Consider the following 17,456-nt stretch of genomic DNA (forward strand, 5'->3'; position numbering starts at 1 on the left):
AATATCTGACAAGTACTGATTACTCTCTGCATGTGACGACAATCTCTCGTATTCTTCACATGTCTGGGCTATGGGGTAGGCTGGCTAGACGGAAGCCCTTTCACAATAAAAACATCCAAGCCAGCCTATATCACCCCAAACCATGTGGCAAATGTGTTATGGTCTGATAAGACCAATTCCAAAAGGTATAATAATTCCATAATTCCAAAGGGTATGTTTGGAGCAAACAACAGCACATCAACAAGAGAACACCATACCCACAGTGAAGCATGGTGGTGGCAGCATCGTGCGTTAGGGCTGCTTTTCTTCAGCCAGAACTGCGGGTTTTATCAAGGTGGAGGGAATCATGAATAGCTACAAATACCAGTGGATTTTAGTGTAAAACATTCAGGTGTCTGCTAGTAAGCTGAAGATGAAAAGCAATTTCATATTTCAGTAACGATAGTGACCCAAAGCATACATCCAGAACAACAAAGGAATGGCTTAAACCAAAAAGATCAATGTTTTCGAGTTACCTTCGTTGAGCCCAGACCTGAATCTAACTAAAAATCAGTGTGGTGACCTGAAGCGGGCAGTGCACAGGAGATGCCCTTACAATTTGACAGATCTACAATGCTTTTGCAAGAAAGAGTGGGGAAAAAACTGCTAAGTCATGATGTGCCACACCGTTAGACTATTCCCTAAAAAAGACGGAGTGCTGTAATAAAATCAGAGGGTGTTTCGGTAAAGTATTAGTTTAGGGATGTGCACACTTATGCAACTAGGTTATTGTAAGTGTTTTATTTTCCTTTTTTCCCCTATAAAAGTTTCTGATTGTTTTTCACTTTATTTGTATACTTAGCAATTGCACATTAAAGGAGAGAAAAGATATATGATTTATCTTAGTGTCGTTCACAAAAACCTGCCATTTTAACAGGGGTGTGAAGACTTTTTATATCCATTGTATATGGTCCTCTTGCACGTACACGACAGTATAAAAACCTGCTGTTGTCCAACTTTTGTTAGGACTGTAGAATGCCCAGGTTGTCTTTGTGCACACAATAAACCATCTCTTTTATTATAACCTGGCTCTTGGTCTCCTGATTCTTCAGTCATCTTACGACGGATGAAACTGCAGTATTTTTATAGTCATCCAGAAAGATTTACAACAGAACATAGTCCATATTTTTGTGATGTTTAATGCAAAAAAAAAAAAATCAAATATGATTTTATGTTGTTATTATTTTATTATGCTTTGTAAAGATGTCAGTTGCAAATATGTCCTATCATGTAGTACATAATGAAACAGTTTCAAGTATTTACAGTGATTTATGACGTTTTGAACGTTGCAATGTGTGACTGTTGTTTGAATGAATTACAGTAGCAGTGTGAGATCATACAACAAAGAACACGTTTTTCCATCCACCTTATAAAAGCTGCTTCCACGCTTTCTACATCAGCCGTTATTTACAGGTTGAAACTAAACCACAACACAATGCTGCACTGATCTATGTTAAAGAACTGTGAACTTCACTGACCGTATAAATGCATTATTTATCATTTATTTGAAAACCAAGTTTGAGAGAAAATTGCATCGCCCTCAAATAAAGGGTGGTAACCATGAAGAGGTCTTCATATTTCCCATGTTTCCCAAGGCATTTTATCTATTTTATCATTCACTTGAGGCAAACACAAGGAGCACAAACAGAGGCAATGAGAGAAGAAGAAAAATGTGCCTCTTGCGGCATATATTTAAAAAGTTGTCCATTCCTTTCTGTCATTTCAGCAACTCTCTTTCCCACGTGTGCCTACAAGCCCTCAGTTACATTTTTCATTACTGCCCAGGCAGGGAACTCCGTCAGCTGGAAAAGCGGGACTCCCCATGTGGTTATAGCCAGCATGACCACCAAAACTCCAATCAGATTCACCCCGAAACCAGCCTTAACCTTGATCAGAGACACAACAGAACAATTAAATTTACTGTGTGGACAGGATCATGTGCATTCATTTAGACTGTCACCGCTCTGGTTTTGTGTATGCAAGATTAAACATAATTAATAATTGGTGCTGCTTATGTCTTAGCATGCCCATAAAAGTGTGTGTCTCACCATGTCGCTGATTTTCAGATGTCCATAACTGAACACAATGGCGTTTGGTGGGTTTCCTACAGGCAGCATGACTCCGAAGGAGACACACATGGTGGCGGGGATGAGAGTGTGCAGGGGGTTTATCTGCACAGTCTCTGACTGAGAGAGTGAAAGAGAACACAAGGCATTCAGATCAGAAGCCATTCAAGACAGAACATAGTTAAACTCATGTTTTATTTTTGTGAAACAGTCCTTGGAATCACCTTTTTTAAAAGTATACATATACATGTATATATATATATATATATATATCCCCATATAGTTGATTTTGACATGAAAAGATGGCGCTGTTGCAAAAATGCAGTTGTAGCAGGTCTAAAGATCTAAACGCCAAAACAGATCTTGGACTGTTGCCTCTGTCACAGATAAGCTCTGGACATTTTCCAGCTGGACTCTTTCCCGCTGACATATTTTTTTTTTTTTTTACACACGCTCTGAGCATCTTTGATTCATGCAACATATGTTGATTAGTTACCTCCTCTTATAAGCTCAACATAATGCTAAAGAAATATGGCAAACCAGACTTCCTCACAACCATTGAACATTTCTTGCATTATTTAGTGCATTCTTAGTCAGTTAGTTTGCTATTTATCTGTCTTGATTTTGTTGTGATAGAGTCACAAAATAATCCATGGGTGCTCCTTATGTAGTGACTCTATTTGAATTTCCATGTCCCCATTACAGAATAATGCCATAATAGTAGCTAATGTACACATTTGCATTTGATACCTTGCAATAGTGTACTTTAGAACCTGCAGCACTTCAGTACTAAGTGTGTGTTTCTGGTGTCATGTTGGGAATGCAGGCCTGAATTTTCTATTTTGTTTACGTTTTAAACAGTCATTATCAAAAGCAGCTTTACAGAAATCTGGACGTAGATCTTACTGAAATCTACCCTGTGCATTCTTACCAAAGCAGAAAGGATGGGCAGGAACACAGTGAGAGTGGCAGGGTTGCTGGCGAATTCAGTCACAGCAGACACGAGCAAGCAAGCGAGTAGAGTGACGGCCCATGGTGGCAAGCCGCTCATCGGCTCCAGCTGACGCCCAATCCACATGGACAAACCCGACACCTAGGCACATTATGCACAGTACAGTGTGAACACAGTGGCACTTAACCTTTATATTCATAAAGGTTTACGAGTCATAATGACCCATTTTATTGTGTTACTAAAGCTGAGTAAAAATAAAATCAAAACATTTTTTGTGCTTTGGTTACTGTCTCTAAATCATGTTTATAGAGTGATAGTGACAGAATCATAGTGATAGAGAAGATAGTGATGTGCTTAAGATGATTATATTATTGGCCTACCTTACACCCAGCTGCCAGCGCATATCCTGCTCCAACCAGAATCACAATTTCCCATGGCATCAGTCTCAAGAAGTCTTTCCACGTGATCATGGGTGCCAAGGGGTCTTCCTCTTCATCCTCCTTGTCCTCTTCGCAAGCAGTCACTATGTAAGAAGATACCAACAGCATTTATCGAATGAATTTTTCGACCTGCTGAATGTGAATGCTGAGAAAGATTAAGTATGTGAGTTCTGACCTGTGCTTCTGCTCGAAGATGAACAGGGCCAGGGCTTGCGTGCAGGGATGAGGAAGAGGAGGAAGCCAAGCAGCACAGAGACTGTGGCATCAGTCCTGTAGCCTTGCCTGCACGACAGAATTCAGCTAACGTCAGTCCCAGATATTCTACTGGCATAACATTTGGAGTTTCTCATTTCCCTTTTTGTCTTGTACAGTGGACACACTATGAAGCTAAGCCTGCTTGTTAGTCTCACTGATAGATCTGGCACAATTTTACATAATCGCAATTATTTGTGCTGATCAGGATTATCGGAGGCAATTCCACATTCATATATTTCCATATAAATGTACTGTATTTATTCGCTAAAAACATGATATTCTTTGTTTCTTAATATAATCAAATTACTGCACCTTCATATTTTTATGATTATCCACTGAACTGTTTGTAACTATGTCTTCATGAGTCGTTATTATATTATACAATTTATAAAACTCATTAATCACAGTATCCAGATTAATCATCAGAAACGGAAAACAGAAATCAAGACATATGTGGAAAATTGGCATATTAGATTTTCACCCACTGCTCAAACAGGACTGTCCAGCCAGGAACAAATCCCGGTTCTCTTGTGAACCACAGCAAGGTCATCAGAATGAAGAAGACTCCCGTCACAACTTCTGGATAACTGTTTGGTTTAAAAAAGTTTTTTTAAAAATAAAAATGATGATGTGGTTTACACACTACACTGCAAAAATTGTTTGAACTTTCTGACTGTTTATGATTTACCTTATGGCACCAAGCTTCTGGTACTCTTCATGGATGCGTTTCTCAGAGAGAATCTCCCGCTTGGTCTTGCGTTTCTTACTCCAAGAACAAGTTTCCCTGAAGCTAAGCATATCACAGGTTTCAGACGTAAGAAAACAGTCATAAGTTTACTTACTGTACTGTACTTTTTAAACTTCAAAATAAAGCAACTATCTATCTGCTTTTAAGGAGGTTATATACAATTTTACCCAAATAATCTACATCTAAAGAGAATGAAGACATTTATTCTTACTTGCATCCAAGGAACAGGAAGTGGAGCCAGAGCCAAGTTAACACCAGCATAATGAGAGCAATAGGCAGGCTGAAGATGAACCACGTTCCAAAATTGATGACTTTGGCATCTGGGTATCGACTACAAAAGAAATTTATTTAGGAATTTCCTTATTTAATGACAACACTGGTTTGTAAATGGGTAATAAAGTTAATACAGTAAACAGTCATTATATGAATACAGTGTACATAACCTAGGCAGAACGATTAGAGAATTATCTACAGTGCGTTATTATTGATGGATTTTTTATTTGAGCTCCTTCACCATGAACCCCTTGTAGATATGTATACAAACATACTGGTTAATTTACATGAAGTTTATATTTTTAGTAAACTAACATCACTAGTATAAATACAATCATGAAGCAGGTTAACCTCTGTACTTTCCAAGAGTTCATTGATTTAGCACACTTAATGTTATCTCCAGTTTCTACTCAAACTTCCCCTAATTTCGTAATGACAAAGCAGCAGATATTTAGGATATTTCTGTTAAATGCAATTGTTTCATGTCTTGCACTTGCATATGAAGAGAGTTTTGCTTAAATTCTGAAGATTAACTATGTATGTGATCACTGACTGCTCTGCCTATATATGACTGCAATTTTCCCTCAGCTGATTGACCCCTTTATTTCTAGGTCAAAGGGTCTGAAAGTCAGTCTCTCTATCATGGTGTGGAAGGAAAGTACAAGGTCCAAAAAAGCTTAAAGACAAATATTCAAGCTTCTCATGTTTCCCAAAGAAATATTCAGTATGCTGTTTAACTTCTTTTTTTTTTTTTTTTTTTTTTTTAAATCAAAGCTCAAAACATATTTTTATTCCATAGCCTTTGGGAATGGTTGAATCCATATTATATGTGTGTGTATGATTCGTGTGTTTATACATGTGTGCAAAATGGTGGAAAATACTTTTTTTTATATTTTTTATATTTGTTACTCACTTTATTGTGTTGTGGATTTTGATTTTGAATGGATATACTTGCCATTTTTACCCATCAGTATACACTTAGTCGCCTATAATGACGAAGTGAAAACGTTTTTAGAGATTTTTGAAAATAAATAAAAATCAAAAACTGAAATCTCTTATTCACAAATATATTCAGATCCTTTATTCAATACTTTGTAGAAGCCCGTTTTAAAGCAATTACAGCTACAAGTCTTCTTGCATACATCTCTCTAAGCTTTGCACACCTGGATTTGGGCAGTTTATCCCATTCTTCACGTCAGATCCTCTCAAGCTCCATCAGATTAGTTAGCGTCTGTGAACTGCCATCTTCAGGTCTCTCCACAGATGTTGAGTGGAGTTTATGTCTGGGCTTTGGCTGGGCTACTCAAGGACATTCAAAGACTTGCCACTCCTCAATTGTTACCAGTCTCCCTGTCCCTGCCACTGAGAAGCATCCCTATTGCATGATGCTGCCACCACCATGTTTCACCATAGGGATAGTGTTAGCCAGGTGATGTGCAGTGCCTGTTTTTTGCCAGGCATGATTGCTCTTCTGGCCAAAGAGTTCAATTTTCATCTTATCAGACCAGAGAATCTTTTTCCACATGTTGCCAGAGACCTTTATGCTGTCATATGCCTTTTAGTCAACAGTGGCTTCTGTCTTGCCATTCTGCCATGGAAGGCCATCCATTCTGCCAGGTTCTCCCATCTCTGCACAGGACTTTTGGAGCTCTTTTAGAGTGACTGTTGGGTTCTTTCTTACTTCCCTGACCAAGGCCCTTCTTTCCCAGACGCCCAATTTGGCTGAACTCTAGGAAGGTTCAAGGTTGTGCCAAGCTTCTTCCATTTCAAAATTATTGAGGCCATTGTGGTCCTGGGAACACTCAAAGCCTTAGAAACTGATTTATGTACTTGTCCTGATCTATGCATTGCGACAATTTGATTGTGCACATTCACAGACAGTTTCTTGGACTTCAAGGCTTGGTTTTTGTCCTGACAATGCAGTTGTGAGCCCTTATAGACCCTGGTGTGTGCCTTTCCAAACAGGATGCACTATTACCACAATTTGTAGAGGATCTGAATAATTTTGCAAATAAGAGTTTTGAGGTTTTTTTAATTTTAATCTCTAAAAACATGTTTTCACTTCATCATTATGGGTGATTATGTGTAGACTGATGGGTAAAAATTAAAAGAAAATTTTTTTTTTATTGTCCTTAGTGTTATATATCTAATGAATGCCATGTATGTGGGCCAAAACAGGTTTTAACGCATTAAATTGCTTGTTTTTGCTATTATATAAAGTCAGTATATGGCAGAATACAACAGACCTTTGCACTACAATCAGTTCACATCAAAAGACTGTTTATTTCCTGGGAAAGGCTTGGAGTGGATTGTGTACACCTGCTTAAACAAATCCTTAAAACTCAGGATTACAATCACTGATTCAGCAAAAGTCTTAATGTCATTCACAAGAGACGACTTACTTGTTGAACTGTTCTGCAAAGATGAGATTGGTGGAGGTGCCGGTGATGGTGATGAGGCCGCCGATGGTAGCTGCGTACGTGATACTCAGAGACAGACACTTGCATATCATGTGGTCCCTCTTGGTTGGGTACATTGAGTCCCTCTTGATTTTGGGTTTCTTTGGCACAGGAACATCAACTGAAACCTGCAGAGTGCAAAAAATTTGTGCTGATACAAGGTTAATGTTTCACTGAAGATATTCACCAGCTTGTTTTGAACTTGAGTTATAATCTTGAAGTGGTTTCGGCACTGAGAGGCTTCATCAATTGTCAGAAATTCTTGTAATTCTTCTCTGCATTTGATTCACACCTAAACTCTCATGGCACTGACGTCTGCAGATTTGAATTATTGTGAAAGTGTTTAAATGTCAGAACATTGTAGTCTCGTTGCACTGACTTGCTGTAAGTTACAGTAAGATCGCAGCCTCATATCTTACCTCAGGTAGATGTCCATTAGTCTGCTTTGGAAAGTCTGTTCCCTGAACTGGCTTCAATGCAACACCATTAGCTTCCTGTGCGGCAGAAAAGGAAAAAAATGCAATGTGGCACACTCAACACTGCATGGCATTATGGCTGAGATGATGATGATGATAATGTTAATGATGTCATGTGTCTTACCTCAGAAACTGTGTAAATCTCTAGTTTCTCACAACTGTGGAATAAAACAAAGAAATAAGATAGAAGAAATGTTAGAATAAAAAGGCTTGTTGAAGGAGTTATAATAAGCTTGTTGAAGGAGTTATAATAAATGTGATAAATCACATTTCCCTACCTGTTGTCACAGTCTGAAAGCTCAGGGTGATTCTTGCTCAAGTTCTTCTCTTTATCTGCAAAAAGGTGAGAGATATATTTTATATGGCTTATTTTGGCTAAACATTGCACAACTGTAAAACAATAAAGAGCAATATAATTTACTTTATAGTAAAGTATTTAATAGTATGTTTTGTGTGTACCGTTTTCGTCCTCTTGTGTCTCCACAGTATCCGAATCATCGTGAGAATCGGCGATGCCGGTGTAGATGAGCTGCTGCAGCACGGCCTCAGCAATAGGCATCACCATGGCTGTTGTGGAGGTGTTACTCAGCCACATTGACAGGAAAACAGTGCAGCACATGAATCCTAACACCAGCCTGCAAAACATCCACCCAACAATAGCTTTTAACACATCAAATCCAACAGGGGTCTGTAATACATCTACCCAAAACACCTCAGCATCAAAATGAACTGCAGTCTAAACACATCAACCAACACCAACCTGATCAACCTATATAGTATATTTACTGACAGCACAAAGCCAAGCCAAGTGAAAAACACTATATGGCCCAAAGTTTGTGGACACCTGACCATCACACCCATATGTGCTTGTTGAACATCCCATTCTAGATTTAGTCCCTCTTCGCTGTTATAATAACCTCCACTCTTCTGGGAAGGCTTTCCACTAGATTTTGGAGTGTGGCTGTGGGGATTTGTGATCATTCAGCTACAAGAGCATTAGTGAGATCAGACACTGATGTTGGGTGAGGAGGTCTGGAGTGCAGTCAGTGTTGCTGTTCATCCCAGAGGTGTTCAGTGGGGTTGAGGTCAGGACTCTGTGCAGGACACTCGAGTTCTTCCACTCCAACCTTGACACACCATGTCTTCATGGAGCTCGCTTTGTGCACAGGGGCATTGTCATGCTGGAACAGGTTTGGGCCTCTTAGTTCCAGTGAAGCCAAATGGTGCTACAGCATACAAAGACATTCTATACAACTGTGTGCTTCCAACTTGCTAACAGTATGGTTAAGAACCACATATGGGTGTGATGTTCAGGTGTCCACATACTTTTGGCCATATAGTGTATGTGTTTAGAAATGTCAAGAGCTGTAGTATTACCCAACAACTTATGCTAACTGCAGTTCTCTACAAACCACAGGAGATGGTCAGGTATAAATGTAAGGTATAAAATCACAGACAGTCATCAGGATTTCTTCTTGATATGACAAATTCTTCCTTTTGGATTTTGCATAACAGTTTTTTTTTTTTTTGCTACTGCAATTTCAAAATTTCGTTACAGTTATGTGCTGCATACTCAGTTGGACTTCAGGATCAGGAAACTTACTAAATAATGTTCTTTAAAAGTTCCAGTAACCTTACTAATGTTTAATAAAAGGCTAATAATCTTCTTTAAGTTTTTTGACTCATCCAGGATAATTAACTCCCAGGTTTCCTTTTTTATCACTAACAGACCCAGAATCTAAATAAGAATGAATGACATAGCACATAATTAAATTAAATGACTTTACAGATTTGTTCAAATTATCTGTTTATCAACATTACTTTTCTGTGTAATGAATGTTTTTTGTCTGTGAAACTGTGCAGGTAGGACATACATTCCAGGTTTGGCTCCAGCTATCATAACCATGCGCAGAGCAATGCGTTTGTGCAGGTTCCACTTTTCTATAGAAGCAGCCAGGCAGATAACTCCCATCAGCAGGAGCGTCGTGTCCTTAAAGTACTCTGAGGCTACCTGAAAACATAAACACACAAATACTTATATTAGAGTAAGAAAAATCTAATTTAATACCTTGCTGTCTAGGAGTTTCATTCAAGCAAGTTTAGAAATATTAACTAAAGGTTGTGATTGTAATCAAATTTTGCACTTTGTCATTGAGGCAAAGGGTCTAAGTTTACTATCAAGGCTGGTATAATTAATCAATTATGGTGATGTAAAGGTACACCGTAAAAAAATTTGCTGTAACATTACAGTATTTATTTTACAGCAAAATATTGTTTTATTATTTTACAAAATTGTATTGGAAATGATTAGGAAATTAGAGCAGTGCAATGGTTTACAGTAAAATACCAGGAAACACAATGCATGTTGGGATATCTAAATTTTTGGCAGGGGTGAGAATGGTAGAAATTCTCCTTGTGTCATCATCTGCAATAGTCGCTTAAATGAAGGGCACAATCATTTTTGCACCCTTTATTTTAGCAACTATTTTAAGTGAAGAATTTTATGTGATGGTAAAAACTTTGGTTTAGCAAAGCACTGAAGTTCATCTTTTAGTGCGAGATAATTCAGTGGTTAATTCAGGCGGTTGACTCAATGCAAGCTAGTTGAGATAGGTGGGGTGTCCTGGTGGTTGAGGCTTTGAGTTACAGATCAGAAGGTCGTGTGTTCAAATCTCATCGATCATCTTCTTGTGTAAAAAGACCATCTTTACTAAACACAATTAGACTGAATTAAGATAACTGGTTGCTTTGTCAAGATTGTCAGTGGGATTTAGTCACATGAGTCAGCATTGTGGTTTACATGACTCCTCTGGGTTTCACTTGCATTCTATAACAGAGTGGCTCAAATAACTTACAGGCAAGTGGGGTGATGATTTATCCCCACTGTACTGAGTATCCACACTGTATGCAATGTGAAGTCTTTGAAACCACAGTATGTTGTAGTGGGTTAAATGAAAATATTTCTAAACCAAAGGGTTGTTGGAAAATAAACCATCAGCAAAAAAAAAAATCCCTTTCACAAGAGGTTTGAGATGCCTTTGTTTGCTGCAGTGCAATAATCATGGTACGCTTTTAGATATAGCACAGTAAAGTCCAAAAGTCTATCTAATCACTTTTGGTCAACTTACTTTTTTTTCACTTTAAGAAAACTTGGAAAAACTTTCATGCATTTTCATGTTCTGATAAACTAAAGAGCAATTGTCTTAACAGCATTTATAATATGTATGTATGTATGTATGTATGTATGTATGCATATTATACTATATATATATATATATATATATATATATATATATATATATATATATATATATATATATATTAGCAGGTCCCTATAACCAACTAAGCACTGCAGTGTTATATGCAGTATTATATATAATTTAAACAAAACAAAACAAACAAACAAACAAAAAAATGCAAACTAAATAGCCACCATCATATAATGAATAGGGTAAACATGGGTTGGATGGTTATCACACTGAACATTTTTTTTTTTTTTTAAATAAAAAAGCTTAGTGCTTTATTACTTACTTGATTCCTAGATGGAAATTTACATGAATGTATCTTCATAATGTGTTTTAGTACTATTAGTACATAAAAAAAAAAAAACCTTAAAAAAACGAGTGACTTGCTCAACATTTGTCTATGTAAGGCACAAAGGCAACATCAGACCCATATAATTACCTTACACTATACAGTATATTAATCATCAATCATATATATCAATCATCAGCAATGGCAATAAACAGAACAAAGTCACTGTCGAGAGAAGGTAGTCTAATTTTTAATTACACTTTCCTTCTTATTCCTCTTGTTAAAATTCTCTGATTACACTGAAAGAAATTCATTTTCCATTTATCTATAGTGTCTAAGAGTCAAAATATCATTTAATACTTAATATGCCTTGTCCACGATTACACTCTGATTAATATATGGCCTAGAAAAGACCCACACACATGCTTCTTTTACTTATACAGGTGTACTCAGCAGTATATCTGTGATCTGACGCTGAGAGATTTTAACAAAAGGTCGAGAGCACATGCCTGAAACCCCACAGTGAAGGACTATTGCGCAAGTCCCCCCTTTAATTCAAGGGATTGAACAAAAATATTGCATTAACCGTTTAGGAATTACAGCCATTTTTTACAGAGTCCCTCCATTTTCACAAGCTCAAAAGTAATTGGACAAACTAACATAATTATAAATATAAGGATTATTTTTAATACTTGGATGTAAATCCTTTGCAGTCAATGACTGCCTGAAGACTGAAACCCTTGGACATCACCAAATGCTGAGTTTCCTCACTTGAGATGCTTTGCCAGGCCTTTGCAGCTGGCTTCAGTTGCTGCTTGTTTGTGTGTCTTTCTGACTTCAGTTTTATCTTCAGTAAGTGAAAAGCATGATCAATAGGGTTGAGGTCAGGTGACTGACTCGGAAATTTAAGAACATTCCATTTCTTTGCCTCAGTAAGCTCCTAGGTTGCTTTTGCAGTATGTTTTGGGTCATTATCTATCTGTACTGTAAAGCACCGTCCTATCCATTTTGCAACAGTTGACTGAATCTGAGCAGAAAGTGTAGTTTTATATATTTCAGAATTCATCCTGCTACTTCTGTCAGCAGTCACATCATCAATAAACACCTGTGACCCAGTTCTTGACTTGGCTAGATATTGTGAAGGGGTTTTTCTTCACCAAGGAAAGAATTCTGCGATCATCCACTTTAGTTGTTTTCCATGGTCTTCCAGGTCTTATGGTTTTGCAGAGCTCGCCAGTGCATTCCTTCTTTTTAAGAATGTAACAAATGTTTGATTTGGACAGTCCTAAAGTTTATGCTATCTCTCTGATAGGTCAGTTTTGTTTTTTCAGCCTAATGATGGCCCCCTTCACTGGCATCGAGACCTCTTTGGACCACATATTGAGAGTTCCCATGAACAGCTACCAAATGCAAATTCAACACTTGGAATCAACTCCAGAACTTTTATCTCCTTAATTTGTCATGAAGTAACAAGGAAACAGGCCATACCTGGCCATGAAACTGCTTGAAAGTCAACTGTCCCATTACTTTTGAGACAGAGAAAATGAAGGGACTATGTAAAAAATGTCTGTAACTCGTAAATGGTTAAACCCCTTGAATTAATGCTGAAAGTATTCACTTCAATGACATCTTGATTACTTCATTTCAAATCCATTGTGGTGGTGCACAGAGGCAAAATTACGAAAATTGTGTCACTGTCCAAATACTTATGGACCTGACTGTACTACCTTGACATATGTTTTATTCTATTTGATGTGAAACAAATCAATAGCTTTACAGTTAATTCTGGTTCACTTAGATGATTTCATCTAATATCTTTACACCATCTATTAAACATCTATAGAAAAGAAAACATTTTCTCCTTTCAAAATTCCCATTTTGAAACAATGAATAAGGTAAACCTTAATTTAACTGTGCCAGACAGAAAAGTTTACTCACCTCACTTGATTTGAGAACCCCAAAGAGTGGGTATAAGAATGCCGGCACCAACGCTGCAGCCCCCAAAGGCACTGCCTCTGACACCCAGTACACTGCTGTCACAATCAGCACATAGGCACAGGAGGATTCCTACAGAGGGACAAACACAGGGTATGTCTGGAGTCTAGACTCTACAAACTGCCACACTTTACCTTGTACCTTTGATGAAAATAGATTACATTGAATAGCCTCGCTGCAAGTGAAAATTTATTGTATATTAGCAAATTTATTCAATTTTTATCTAATGGTTCTTTATATGAGATTATTATAAATCAAATCTAAGATTATTCTATTGGCATATAATTTTGCTTCTTTTCCCATGAAATTAGTAAAAGCAATATGTTTAGAAATAGGAAACACTAGATCAATTGGACTATATTCAAGATATTTTCACTTGCTAAGATGTCAGTGGTAGATACTATCTTATGACAGTACAATCTATTCATGCATTAGTATGCTGAGAGCACATAGATATTAGAACAATGTGAATTTCTGAAGCATTTCATGCTACACATTACATTCACAACACAGTGACTTGGTGACCGTTTGTCCAACCGTCCTTTCACTTTGAGTGTTATTAAAGAAAAATGCAACAATTTATAATGGATATATTTTTTAAGCATGGAATTAGTGTTACAAAGGATCCTACAATTTACTCCTGTACTCTCAGATGTTTGTACATTACGCACTGCTAGGATTACCGAATTAAGTCATTTCTTCTCTGGTACTCAGATTTCATTGTGTCTCAAGTTCTGCACACTCGGCTGGAGCAGTGAGGAAGTTAGTCAGGTGATTCATATTCATGTATTAGTCAGGTTTTATAACAGGCTAAAAGTTGTCAAGCAGCATTAAACCCTGCCCACACGTTTCTATAGTAATGCAGGAAAGCAATAAACTAATCCACCACTATGAATGAATGAAGCTTTCCTGTCTCCGTTTTACACGGTACATGCTCTTGACTAAAGCACGTCTTAATCACGTGGACATGGTGATTGTTGCCGGACATATTTTCACAGCCAGTAAGACCACCTAAGACTTTGCTTGGCATGCTCTCACATCCCTCCCAACTCCAACTCTTATGTGTTCGTATCTCCTGCTGGCTGTGCCCGAGCTCAAAGGTGAAGGCACGCCGCAGCAATGTGCATTGCTGGCAGATTAAGCTGCAGGCCAGCACATGGTGTTTTGCTGGGCTCTAATCTGTTTGTTGTTAATCAGTCCATTCCAACGTGATTGATTTAGGCTATTTTAAGGAGTCAGCCATGGACCATTTTCAGGGGTTCCTGGTAACTCATGACAATCATGCTATACCTCTGATTTTGTCAAAGGGTCAGGTCTATGTGTTAATGTGCCCTCTAAGTGCTAATAGTTTGCTTCAGTCAGAATACACGTTCCATTTGCAGTCACTAGATCATTCACTACATTGAGTGATGGGTAATACAGGGCTCTTGTGCACCATTGTATAATGTCTTTATTTCTTGATTACTCTGCCATAGATCACTGACTAAAGCTATCTAATCTTTAGTTTCCTCTGTGATGACAATTCAAACAGAAAGGGGACCTGATGGTGGGAAAAGAATTGATCACAGTAACTGAAATTGATTTGACCTCATGGTCAGACTAATTATCATGATCAGCCAGGAAAAAGGACTCTGTTTGCAATTGTCGTTTATTTTACTGAGGTAATGAAGGAAAGACTGTTTGTCACAGGATGTCAGTGAGCTTTTGACTCAAAATGGACCCAAAACAATATAAACAAACAACATCTGCAAAAGCTGCTGGTGTTTCAAATAAACAATTCTTACAGCAAAGCAAGCTGTGACAGAACATCAGGAGGGTGCCTGTCATAACTTGTGATGCATCTTTACAGCCCCTTGACCTGTAAGCTTTCCAAATTGGGGAAAGGTTCTCCTACTCATTACTTACGCGGCATCTTTATATATGGCATATCATAGGGTCCATCTTTTGGTGACATACTAGTATATGTAGGAATAGTAGCCTGTCATTTCCCATATTTGCCAAGATAACTATTTATTCAACTGAATCGGTATATTAGGAACTGCATTTTATTAATTTCATTTTTATTAATGTGTTTAAAGCAGGAGTCTGCAGTTTTCGGGATTTAATGACCTGCCCAAAATCCCCCCTACTGCCACTACACCTGATCCATCTCTTCACTGACATAGATCAGGTATTTTTGGAGGAGGTAAAACCTCAAACTTTGTGTAGTGCAGTGTCATTCCACAAGGCTGATGCTGAGAATCAGCCTTGTGGAATTCCTAGTATATGTAGGAATAGTAGCCTGTCATTTCCCATATCTGTCAGGATAACTATTTATTCAACAGAATCGGTACATTAGGAACTGCATTGAATTTTTATTAATGAGTTTAAAGCAGGGGTCTGCAGTTTTCGGGACTTAATGTCCTGCACAAAATTCCTCTCTACTGCCACTACACCTGATCCAGCTCTTCAGCGACATAGATCAGGTGTTTATGGAGGAGAGAAAACCTCAAACTTTGTGTAGGGCAGTGTCATTCCACAAGGCTGATGTTGAGAATCTCGGACTTAATGCGTTATAGATGAGCAAGACATCCACCGAGATTCATCCATCCAAAGCGCGCATCCACCCAGATTTACCAAAGTGCGCGTGTTCGTAAATACGCACGGAAACGCGCGCCGTGCGCACCGCTGGAAACGTCTCCAACTTCCAAAGTTTAACACCGTACACTAGTCTAAGTAGTTCCAAGATTCCCACACGTCCTTAGTTTCCTTATTATTTTGTTTGTAGGTGTTTGATTCACTTAAACTGGATTGTTGGAACGAATCGCTTCGGCAAAGTCTCCATAAAGACTCCATAAATGACGTTTGTTTATAAAGTGATATTTGAGATTCATTTTGAGTCCTAGATACTCTTTTAGATTTAACATTTACTAGATACTCACTCATACTACTGTAAGAAAACATGCCTCGCGTGTATATTCAGTAGGTACATTAGACTTGAAGATACTCACACTGCTTGGATGGATGAGAGGCAGAGGCAGCAGGGACAGAGGGATCATGACCACAAGAATCAGCTTCCTCGCCGCCCACAGCTTTCTGAACAGATCCATTCTCCAGCCTCACCTGAGCTTCCTTAGGTTTCTTTAGGTGTGATTTTCTTTCTTTTTTTCCCACTTCAAGGTTGCTGAGACTACCTGCGCATAAGTCGTGTGCTGTGATTTTTCTTCAGGTTATAGCTAATATGATGCAATTTCCTGAGCCACTTAGTCTACTACAAAAAGCACTTTCCCTTTATGCATGTCTTCTAAAGTGTAAAGTTTGTCTTCTGGAAGAAACTTGAGTTTGGTTGCATTAATGCCGAGTGCAAAAAGCTTTTCCTTTGGTCTAGGTGTTCTTCACCAGCCCTCTTTTCCAGCCCTAAAGAGAAATTAGGCAGATCCTTTTTTTTAATCACACACTCATTTAGTCTCTTCTAAGCGTTCTTCTCTGCGTCGCCATTTGCAGGTTTTCAAAAGTCAGTCATACAAGTTAAAAACACCATAAATTAACCTGCAGAAACCTCCAGTATGTAGTTCATATATAAAGCTCTCCAAGTGCGCAAATTTCTTAAGCCATGGCATGGCCCCGCCTTGTCTTCTCATTGACCAATCAGAAACCAGTAGCCTAATAGTAATCAATTGGTCAGAGCAGGGTGGGTTTTTTTTTTTTTTTTTTTTTTTTGGCTGGTGTGAATGTGGTACTTAACTAAAACTGGAGGTTGATCAGCATCAGTGAGGCCCTCTGATGGAGGTACAGCAGAAAAAGACAGAGAAAGTCTGAACTACACAAGGTAGAGTAAGACTGAAATGCACAAGGTGGAACAGCCACACAGAGTTTTTATCCTATTTCTATTTGCTAAAACACAGTGAACTTGTCTTTTTTGTCTTGTGGTGTTCAAGGTGTGTAAAGCTAAAGGCACAGTGTTAATCACAGTGTACGGTGCTATTCTGATTATATTTCCAGTGACTTTTATAGGGAATAAATGTGCAGTGCTCTAGGCCCAGGTCGTGAACACAGCTCTGTTATTCTGTCACATATGTTTAGCTTAATAACTGTATAACTGTCTACATATACCTAGAAAATCTAAAATGACTCCCAAAAGACTCCCTAGAAGTAAAGAAGTTAATTTGGTCCAGTAGTTGTAGTGCCAGACTTGATCTCAGGAAAATCGTCATGAAAGGCCAGGTCAAGTGTGTTTCTG

The 17,456-nt window shown here is 38.1% G+C and overlaps 1 protein-coding gene across 1 annotated transcript; it reads right to left on the reverse strand.

Moving 5' to 3' along the window:
* Positions 1-1,206: 1,206 nt before the first annotated feature.
* On the reverse strand, positions 1,207-16,794 carry slc13a4 (solute carrier family 13 member 4). Its single transcript, XM_026922702.3, has 16 exons — positions 16,228-16,794; positions 13,181-13,309; positions 9,583-9,719; positions 8,168-8,343; positions 7,987-8,041; positions 7,833-7,866; positions 7,652-7,726; positions 7,176-7,360; positions 4,712-4,831; positions 4,441-4,542; positions 4,238-4,339; positions 3,673-3,779; positions 3,438-3,580; positions 3,037-3,198; positions 2,088-2,225; positions 1,207-1,925 (listed from the first exon to the last, which is right to left on the reverse strand). The coding sequence occupies exons 1-16, from the start codon at positions 16,324-16,326 to the stop codon at positions 1,788-1,790; spliced, it is 1,902 nt and encodes a 633-aa protein (XP_026778503.1). The 5' UTR covers positions 16,327-16,794; the 3' UTR covers positions 1,207-1,787.
* Between the last annotated feature and the right edge of the window lie 662 nt (positions 16,795-17,456).

Source organism: Pangasianodon hypophthalmus, chromosome 18, assembly GCF_027358585.1.
Source record: "Pangasianodon hypophthalmus isolate fPanHyp1 chromosome 18, fPanHyp1.pri, whole genome shotgun sequence".
Lineage (NCBI taxonomy): Eukaryota > Metazoa > Chordata > Actinopteri > Siluriformes > Pangasiidae > Pangasianodon > Pangasianodon hypophthalmus.

Excerpts from the sequence above, each read along its gene's own strand:
- slc13a4 (XM_026922702.3), bottom strand. The coding sequence starts at position 16,326 with ATGGATCTGTTCAGAAAGCTGTGGGCGGCGAGGAAGCTGATTCTTGTG. Across the intron at positions 4,543-4,711 it reads TTCCTGTTCCTTGGATGCAA|CTTCAGGGAAACTTGTTCTT; the intron begins GTAAGAATAAAT and ends TGATATGCTTAG. Across the intron at positions 3,199-3,437 it reads CGCTGGCAGCTGGGTGTAAG|GTGTCGGGTTTGTCCATGTG; the intron begins GTAGGCCAATAA and ends TAATGTGCCTAG.